The 10,928-nt window shown below is 35.7% G+C and overlaps 1 protein-coding gene across 2 annotated transcripts in view; it reads right to left on the bottom strand.

The window, feature by feature from the left end:
- The window catches only part of pkd1l2a (polycystic kidney disease 1 like 2a), a 372,606-nt gene that overhangs the window by 60,222 nt on the left and 301,456 nt on the right, over positions 1 to 10,928 (bottom strand). Inside the window, exon 1 of one of the 2 annotated variants that reach the window (XM_087262121.1) lies at positions 8,951 to 9,295. The exons of the other annotated variant lie outside the window; for it this stretch is intronic. Coding sequence (XP_087118247.1) covers positions 8,951 to 9,269 — 319 coding nt within the window. The 5' untranslated portion in view covers positions 9,270 to 9,295. Of the gene's footprint in view, positions 1 to 8,950; positions 9,296 to 10,928 lie in introns of those variants that run through there. 2 annotated transcript variants of the gene reach the window in all.

Below are 10,928 nucleotides of genomic sequence, written 5' to 3' on the forward strand. Positions count from 1 at the left end.
AGTACTTCATTACTTAGGTTATTTAACTTAACTCAATTTAAGTTGAGTTGAATAAAAAGCTCTAAATCTAGTTGCCTTACAATTTTTAGCTGTCAACTTTTTTTTACAGCAACAACTTTTAACCCAAGTACTGCACTTGGCTTGATTTAAGTTGAGTCAACTCAAAAAGCAATGTAGCGAGTTGCCTTAAAATGTTAACTTCTCTCTGATAAATCGGAGAATAAGCTGAAGGAAAATGAACGAACGAACGATACTTTTTATTTGGTCTTGTTAAAAATAACCAAACAACTGTTTAACATTTAGTTTTCATATCTCAGCATTAGTAAAGACTATAAAATGAAAACACTCTGCATCAAATTTATTGTAGTAAGTGATTTTACGTATGTTACATGCAAGTTTGTTGTCTTGAAAATCCTTTTAATTGAAATATAATTAGGTACAATAAATAAAGTATAGGTGAAACAATGTTTTATCATCATTTAATAAAACAGACACATTTATATAAACATGGAACGCCAAACAGACTTTTGACTAATACTTATTCAAATATATAATAGAATAATTTGTCACAATAATGTTATAAATAAATATCTCATTAATGTGTAAAACCTGTGTTTGTATAATGTAACAAAACCTTTACTACTCTGTAAGAAAATGCTACGTTCCACACACTTCATTCATGTTATTTATTTTGTTGTTTTTATAATATAAGGGGATTCAACAAAAACAAATAGGTTGTCCCAAAAACAACTTTAGAATTGTGTTGTTTCAACTCATTTTAAAGAAGTAGCTTTATTTTTCAAAATCTGGAAACCATTTAGGCTTTATATTAGTGATGCTGACTTGTAACTCTTTATAGGCTGGACTGGTTTGGCATTCGCTAGGTTGTGAATCCTAAACACTTCTCTTTTTATTATTTATTTATTATATACATTTTTTTGTCTTATACTTTCTAGGTGATATTGTATTAGGTTGTGTCAGGCATTATGTGTATTGTAAAATGGCCTTTGTACTCTTTCTGTTCTAGTTAAGGTTATTGTTAATTTTCTTATGCTAGAAAAAAAAAGAAAAAATGTTAAATCCACTTGAATTTGTAAAAGACATTAAGTTAACTTAACCAGTCAGACAGTTACAGGTCATCCAGTACGCTGCGGCCAGGATCCTGACCAGAACCAGGAAATCAGAGCACATCACACCTGTCCTCAAGTCTTTACACTGGCTCCCAGTTACATTCAGATTATATTTTAAAGTATTATTTCTTGTCTATAAATTACTAAATGGCATAGGACCTCAATAAATTACAGATACGCTCACTGAATACAAACCCAACAGATCACTCAGATCTTTAGGATCAAATAAACTAGAAGTTCAGTCAAAGCAGGGTGAATCTGCTTTCAGCTACTACTCGCTGCTGGAATCAGCTTTCAGAAATGATCAGATGTGCTCCAACATTAGGCACATTCAAATCAAGACTGAAAACACATCTGTTTAGCTGTGCCTTTACTGAATGAGCACTGTGCTACGTCCGACAGATCCCCTATTATGTTTTTCTTTTCTTTTTTATTCTTTTATAACCTGTTTTAACACATTTTTATTTGTTTTATCAGTTTTTTTTAATCATTTCTATTATTTGTTTTTATTTTTCTTATGCTTGTCTCTTTTCATTCATTCATTCATTCCTTTTCTTGTTGGCTTAGTCAATTTATTATTACAGGGTCACCACAGCGGAAGGAACCGCCAACTTATCCGGCAAGTTTTTAGGAAGCGGATGCCCTTCCAGCTGCAACCCATCTCTGGGAAACCTCCACACACACTCATTCAAACAGTCATACACTACGGACAATTTAGCCTACCCAATTCACCTGTACCACATGTCTTTGGACTGGGGGAAACCGGAGCACACGGAGGAAACCCACACGAACGCAGGGAGAACATGCAAACTCCACACAGAAACGCCAAGTGAGCCGAGGCTTGAACCAACGACCCAGCGACCTTCTTGCTGTGAGGCGAACGTGCTACCCACTACGCCACTTGTCTCTTTTATTCTTGTTTATTCTTGTTTATGTAAAGCACTTTGAATTGCCACTGTGTATGAAATGTGCTATATAAATAAACTTGCCTTTCCTTAATCAATTTGTGTTGGGACAACATCAAGAAACTGTGTGGAACCCAGCATTTTTTACAGTGTACATAACATTGTTACACTGATTGACTTTTTAATGGAAGCCTTGAGTAAATGATGGCAAAAATGTCCTTAAATCTGAGGATTTTCTGGTATCATTTTTAAAAATAGCATCCATTATCCATCTTGCCAAAACAAATTTTTACTTGGCTACCCTGATTTAACACCATCTAAATGAATCGCCCCTGTAAACCTTGATAATACCATAGTTACCCTAACCTAACTTAACTGTTGTCCCTAAACAAGGTGGCAAAAGCTGTGATCGTATCTCTGACACGTACAACAGTTAAACCCTCTTTGTAATTACAAAAGGAGACATGGCAATAAGTGATGCTTCCTTATGGGGCTGTAAAGGTCTTTGTTAAGCCATAGACCAATTAACAGCCTGCTGCTCAGGAGAGATAACGCAAATTAGCAAGCAATAATGGTGGAAAGTTACAATGTAAGTGATTGAAAACTTAATCTGTGTGTGAAACCCATCTGACAAGGACGATAAGACTTCTTAACAGTCTGTGTCTCATTAGCTTGTTCTGATAAGAGATTGCTGAAAAACAGGGCTCAAAAAAGTCTTTGACTTCTATAAAATGTATTGTAAAGAAGATCAAATATTAGGTTGTTTTGTAGGATAAGACTATTTTGATGTTTAATTAATTAATTATTAATTAATTCATTCATTCATTCATTTTCTTTTCGGCTTATCCCTTTAATATTCTGGGATTGCCACAGCGTAATGAGCATATGTTTTACACAGCGAATGTCCTTCCAGCTGCAACCCATTACTGGGAAACATCCATACAGACTCAAAAGGAAGGAAACCCTCGACGGAAAAGCCAGGGAGAACATACAAACTGCACACAGAACCAGCGACCTTCATGCTGTGAGGCAATTGTGCTACCCACTGCGCCACTGTGCTGCCCTTATTAATTACTAATTAATTAATTACTTTTATTTCGTAACATTGTTGTTTAAGGTTATCAAAATGATTGTACAAGGTGCTTTTACAGACATAGTCAAAGGTCAAGTTTTACAAAAACTGTGCAATGGGTTGTAGAAATTGCAGTATTCCTTAAAAATAAGCAAACAGATAGATGGAGGTAAGGGAAAAAAGAAAAAAGGGAAACATCATACCATCTATGCACTAATATTGGCGACCAATTAGTCATATAGTCTCTGGAAAGGCACAAAAAACTAAATATATACAGTTGAAGCCAGAATTATTAGCCCCCCTTGTTTATTTTTCCCCAATTTCTGTTGAACAGAGAGAAGATTTTTTCAACACATTTCCAAACATAATAGTTTTAATAACTCATCTCTAATAACTGATTTATTTTATCTTTGCCATGATGACAGCACATAATATTTGACTAGATATTATTCAAGACACTTCTATACAGCTTACAGTGACTTTTAAAGGCTTAACAAGGTTAATTAGGTTAACTAGGCAGGTTAGGGTAATTAGGCAAGTTATTGTATAATAGTGGTTTGTTCTTTAGACTATTGGAAAAAGTTAGTTAAATTAGTTTAAAGGGGCCAATAATTTTGTCCTTAAAATAGTTTTTAAAAAAATTAAGACTGCTTTTATTCTAGCCGAAATAAAACAAATAAGTGTTTGTACAGAAGAAAAAATATTATCAGACATACTGTGAAAATTTCCCTGCTCTGTTAAACATAATTTTGGAAATATTTAAGAAACAGAAAAATATTCAAAGGGGGGCTAATAATTCTGACTTCAACTCTATATTTTCATCATCACCGCACATTCCTATAATATAGACATGTCATTTGAAAAAAGAACATTAGAACAGAACAAGAGAAAATAAAAAAACAACAACAAAAGTAACAAACAAACAACAAAAGACCATTCCCTGAGCCTCCAACAACCCTCCTCCAAAAAAAAAAAAAAAAAAAAAACCTAATTGACACACAAAACCATTTCTCTCACATGTGAGGGCAGGTGATCTACAAAAGGAGACCATATATTTTGAAAACTCTGTATGTTGTCATTAAGCACAGCTGCAAGCCTCTCATGGGGCAAAATCTCTCTGCAGTCTGCACCATTGTGTCACAGTAAGTGTTTTTTATCCATCTAATAAGGATGTATTTTCTTGCCACAAGTAGCAGTTTATTTAACAGTTTATAACCTGTTGTAACAAGGGTCAATGACATTGCTTGGGTTTTAGAAGGGAGTCCCAAAAGAAAAAGAATGATATTTTTTAAAAATTTGATCCTAAAAATTTCTGCTAATTTCATATGCAACAAAGTTCCAGAATCTTAAACTGAAATGTGATGTGCCCCTCCAAGTTAAGTCATAACATAACTATACATTAACAGCTCATCATGTTGGTTACTTTTAGCTTAAACTTAAATGTTAATTAGTACATTAAATGACAACATGTACTAAGAAGTAATTAAGGTAGGGCAGTAGCGTTGCTACAAGTAGTGACGCTACTAGCTTAACTACTTTTTTCAGTAGCGTGGCGGTAGTATCACTATTTTCTAAATCAAAAAGCTTTCAGTAGCAAAGCTATTTTATTAGTCAAGTAGCGCAGTAGCATCCACACAAGCTATATTAACAGATCGTGCATCAATAAGTGACGGCACCGACATTCACGGAGCTGTGAGGCCAGTGTCTAGCAGATGAAAGTAAATCCATATGATGGCAAGAATGGCGATTTCTTCATCCTCCTGTTTTACGGTGTTCGACTACAACGTTTTTGGTGCGTCTAGTGGCAATTTTTGTTTAAAGAGGCTTTCTTTGTGGTAAGGAGGACAAAGTCTTACCCAGGGTGTCTTTTCAAAGTTTTATTCTTTGCAAAGAAGGTCACAATCATAGAGCAACAACAGTTTCTGCAGAGTGAGACACTGAAAACAGAGTGTGCTCTCTCTTATATCTGGTTTCTCCCTTGTACTGCTTACGTTTTCACTAAAGACATGCACTAGACACATGCATCATGGATTATAGTTATCGTTCCCCTGTATTTGGATTCTTGTTTACTGCTTCAGGTTTGGCCTCTAATCAGGTCATATCATGTTTACGGTAGGTGTCTAAACCTTACCCATGCCCCTTACAAAACAAGAAGACAAACAACATTACACAACAGGGCCCGGTTTTTCAAAAGTAATTCACTAGGATTTTGGATAAGGGATTGGATCAAATCTTGAAAATGGGTTTTTCAAAAGAAAAAAACGGATTACATAATCGGATTAGATCACGTAATCCAATCTTGGTTTTGATCCGGATCAAACCTTTAGTTTGGGTTTTTCAGACCTTTTTTGTTGGATCTGGATCACTTTGATCCAAAAAACCTGGATTAAACTGATCCCATCAGAAGGGTAGATTTAGCGTGGATTTCATGCCCAAAATGTAATGAAAACTTGTAAAATGTATGAAATAATACTATTTTTGGATCATGCACCATCTTACGAGATATACTATTTATTCATAAGGTTTTCATTTTATTTGTTCATCCGTCAGGGTATAGTGATTATTGGCTTTAATGTATTCAGCCTTTCAGTATAGGCCTAAAGCAAAGTAGAAAGAGTTTGGCCTCATAAAATAATCCCCCAAACAGCTGTCAAAACTGACCAAAAACAATACATTTTATTCTGTCACTAACTGATATATATATTCATCACAATGGAAAATATTTTTCTTTTTAGAATATTTATTAATGATGATAGCAATGATTGCAGAATAAAAAAAAATGCAAAGAATGGCAATCACTGATTTTTGAAATCTCTTTCAACAATTGCAAAAAGAGACTGAAAGGGCAGAAGCACAGCTTCGTCTGGCAGAGACACAACTCACTCTGACCAAACTGCAGCAAACCAAGGCCAATGACTTGAGATTTGCCTCCTAAAGGCTACGCTCAGACAAGCTGGTCTCTCCACATCAGATGACGAAGTCGGAAATTATTGTGGAGTTTTAGACATTAAGTCTTTTTTTATTTACATCTATATTTGAAACTTATTATAAATATCCTCAATGTACAGTGTTGTAGGTCTCAAATGAGCGGACCGCTTAAAGAGGATGGGGTGTTGTTTTTCTTGTTTTTATTATTATTTATTATTATTTTAATAATTATCAAATTTTCTTAGTTTTAATTTCAAATAAAAATAAAGTTATATTGACCCCATGCTGGCTATTCTACTCTTTACATATCTATAGTTCTACATTGTGATGTCCTATCCTGTTAGAGCACTGGTTATCCAGATTTAGTGCTCCTGAAAAGTTCCTATCCAGATCAGATTGATCCAATCCGATGTTGCTTTGAAAAACTGGCTCAAAAAGTAAGCTGGATTACGTGATCACGGATGGCAAAAACAGGATTACTAAATCCGGATCAATTTTATCCGGATTAAACCTTTTGAAAAACCAAGCCCAGAAGTATAGGATGAAAAACAAAACAGAGTAGCCATGCACAGTAAAATTAAGCAATGTTGATAATGCAGATAAATCTGAAAGATGAATATAAATGAATTTCCATTACATGCGTTACTGCCACCTCTGGTTGGCGACATCGCCAATTGAAAAATGCTTGATTGAAAGATGACTGAGGGAGAGGAGTTATTCTGAAGCAGGATTCCTCATGACCATACCTCAAGAAGTGTTTTAAGATGTGTATATATATGTGAAGTGACATTTATATATACCATATTGTCACCGACTCGGTCCCAGTCATTCCCCTATCTGGCCAGCAGAGGCCACCATCACCGGACTTCTGAGCATAACGTCATCCACTTACACTGACAGCCAGCACACCTGCTCCACATCCAGCTAATGACCCACGCTCACACATATAAGCAGCACACACACACCTCAGTTCATTGTGAAGTCTTGTTTTGCCATGGCTAATATCTCTGAGCGTTATTCCCTTGCCTGATCTCCCGTGTATTATCCTAGACTGTTTCTGACTCTGAGTTGCCTTCTGCCTGCCCCGAACCTTGCTTGTACTTCGACTTTGAACCACGCCGTCTGCCCTTGACCCACGCCTGATATCTGGACTCTGAACCACGCCGTCTGCCACTGATCCATGCCTGTTCTATCACTCTGTAACTACCAGCTGCCAGCCCTTAGACCCATACTGAATGCTGTTGATGTGAGTTCGCACGAAGTGCGTATTGTATGAGTGTGATTGAACTGTGTCTAATAAATGTATTGCAAATGGATCCCTCCATCCCTCCGTGTCAGGCTTCTCGTTACACATATAATGCTTATTCTAAAATCTTTAATACATTACTATACATGACTATAGTATTTTAAGTGTGTAACAGTTGTTTTTATTGGTTTTTTTTTTTTGTTTTAGCTGTTATATACTATAATTTGTTTCTGTTTAGTACAGCATTATTTACAGTAAATAATTGAACTTAACTATTCTGCCTCGTATGTTTTATTGACAGTTTATTGATCACTAAGATATTTTTGACTGGGATTGAAGTTGCTTCGATTTAAAAAATTTAAATTGTAAAAATAGCTTTGTAGCTAGGCTACTTTTGCCATGTAGCTTTTAGCTTAGCTTGCTACATTTCCCAGGGGGTAGCTTTTAGTGTAGTTAAGCTGCATTTTAAGTAGAGTAGCTAATAGTTTAGCTTACTACATTTGTCAAGTAGCTTGCACTACACTGGTAGCCGTTATTCACACATGAACTCATGTGACTCATGTTGTAGTTGAAGTTAGTTTATGATTAGCGCATGCCTGAACTCATCATTAATTCATAAAGTAATGATTAGTTCACATATTAAAAGTGGTGGAAAGAGTACTGAAATCATACTCAAGTAAAAGTACCATTACTTGCCTAAAAAATGTAGAGTAAAAGTATCTGTTGTAAATTTTACTCAAAGTATTAGTAAAAAGTAGCTCTTTTAAAACTACTTGTGAGTATTACGCTGTGAAAAGCTGATACTTTTACATGTAATTTGTGGATGTGTGTGTAAACGTAACATTCTGTAGTGCATGTAGTTATAGCCCAGCAGGCACACAACGTCAAAATTCAATGTCTAACCAGCGTCTAAGGATAACGGTATTTTTATGTCTAATAACAATGTTAAATTACATTGATATTTGGTTGATTTTAGGCTGTGTTAGAAAGTGACCAATCCTATTTCGAGCCAACATCTTAAACCAACATCCTACTGACATCAAATACTGATATTGATTTTAGACGTGTTCTTTTATTGCTTCCAAACAGATTGCTGCAATTTATAAATCGCCCATGTATTGAAGTAGTTCATTATAATGATGTTTACCTTCCTTGTGTGATTTGATTGGACAGGAATCACAGGACTGATTTTGTTAATCTCTATAGACAAGAAATAAAGTAGTGACTGCAGGTTGAAGGAAAGTAGTGGAGTAAAAGTACAGATACAGCTCTTAAAATGTACTCAAGTAAAAGTACACTTTTTTTTTTTTTTTTTTAAACTATTCCGTAAATTACAAGTCCTGAAAAAAAGTAATTAATTACAGTAATTTGAGTATTTGTAATTAGTTACTTTACACCACTGCATATTAAAACATAATTTTCACGTACTGTTATTGTAAAGTGTTACCAATATATCTACTAAAAGACAGAAAAATTACTTTACAAATTGTTTAGTAAATTAATCATATGAACTCTTTCTTTAAGTCAATATTATTACTGAAATTAGTTAAACTGAATAAATATGAATTAACACACATTTACATGAGTAAATACATTGATTGGTTGGCTAAAAATCGGCGGAAATTCCACGTTATTCTACCTATATGTCTTGGACGGCCTAGAAACATACCTTCAGTGGCAGCAGAGTCCAGAGTGAGGTTGGTGAAGGCAGGCGCCAATCCAATCCACCAGTCCTGCGCCGGCTGTAGATGTTTCTGGAGAAACTGTTGGGTTTCATCGTTCAGAATAAAGGCCAGGTGCCCACCACCCCGCTCACACCAAGCCTGAGCACTGAGAAAACCACGACGCAACTCCACAAACTCATAGCAGGAGCTCTCAAACGCCTGCTGGTGCTGGGCACAGGACAGAACCTCCTCATCATCACTTCTGATAGAGATGACATTAAAACTCAGTGTTAGGAACAGAATGCAGAGCGTGCGGTTGCGCATTTTCGTCCTTAAACATGAACACAAACAGAAGCAGCTAAAATCCCTCTGTATTTAAAGGCTACTGATGTCCATAAACCAAAATGAGAGTGTGACGTCGTTGATAGACTTGTTCACTCAGCAACAATGGTTTGACAGCTATTGGTTGCGTTAACACAAATTGTACCCCTTAAGCTGCTGTGTAAATAAGGAACTATTGATGTCTGCATCCACAACCTGGGCAGAGGCAGATAAGACCAGTGACAATAGAGAAACAATACAGGCATCATCAATTACTTTAGTTTAATACCGCTTCACATTTCCTCTGTACAATCACTAAAGAGTCACATTGTCATAATTCTAGGGTCAGGACGGCATGGTGGCTTAACGGTAAGCTCTGTCACTACACAACAAGCAGATTTCTGGTTCGGGTCCTGTCTGGGCCAGTAGAGCAGGGGTGGCCAACCCTGTTCCTGAAGAGCCACCTTCCTGCAGATTTCAGTTGCTACCCATATCAAACACACCTGAACCAATTAATTAGGACCTGAACACCACGTGATCATTACAGGCAGGTGTGTTTGATATGGTTAGTATGGTAGTAAACTACCAAGTGCACATTCGTACTTTAAAGATACAAATGTGGACCTGTACGGTACACTTTTGCACCTTTAAGATACTCAATATATTGTTTCAGCATCGATATTGCAATGTGTGTGTCCCCAACATTGGTGTAAAGAGTACTGAAAAATTCTACCCAAGTTAAAGTAACATTACTTGCCTAAAAATGTAGTGCGAGTAGAGAATATATCTGTTGTAAGTATTGCTCAAAATATTAGTAAAAAGTACACAATAGACGTTTCAAAAGTAGTATTACGCTGTTAAAAGCTCTTACAAAGATCGTACCAGCTCAACAAAGATCTTACTTAGGATGTTATTAGATGAATAATTGTAATTAAATTATAATACTTCAGTGAATATTGTACCCCCCCCCCCTCCCATTTTACTGTAATGCAATCTCTGTTACGATACACTCTCAGAAATAAAGGTACAAAAAGTGTCCATATTGGTATCTCAGAAGTAAATATTAGTAGCTAAAAATTTTAAGAGGAACACTTTTGTACATTTTAGATACTAATATGTAACCTTGAGGTATTAATATGGAACATTTACAGTAACAATAGAGAAACTATACAGTGCAGGCAGCAGATCATCAATTACTTCAGTTAAATACAGCTTCACACTTTTATTTTCTCAATCAATAACAGTCTTTAGGAAATTTGAACTCTCATAACTCTACACTCTCAGAAATAAAGGTACGCGAGCGGTCACTGGGGTGGTACCTTTTCAAAAGGTGCAAATTTATACCTGAAAGGTCCATATTAACACCTCAAGGGTACATATTATTACCCAAAAAGAATAAAAGTGTTCCTCTTAAATTTTTTTAGTGCTAATATATACTTTTGAGGTACCAATACCAAAAGTTACCACCCCAGTGACAGCTCGCGTACCATTTTAAGCACTGGCAAAAAGGAAATTGTTACAGAAACAACTATAACAGCAAACTTATAGCAAGAAGACAAGAAAGGTGTACAGTACAGAGAATTACAACTGTCAAAACAGAAGCTTACAACTACTGTTTCCAGCCAGAGAGTCCCTCCTTTCCTTGGTCAACAGTTTAATAGA

Source organism: Danio rerio, chromosome 7, assembly GCF_052040795.2.
Source record: "Danio rerio strain M-AB ecotype USA chromosome 7, GRCz13ab, whole genome shotgun sequence".
Classification (NCBI taxonomy): domain Eukaryota; kingdom Metazoa; phylum Chordata; class Actinopteri; order Cypriniformes; family Danionidae; genus Danio; species Danio rerio.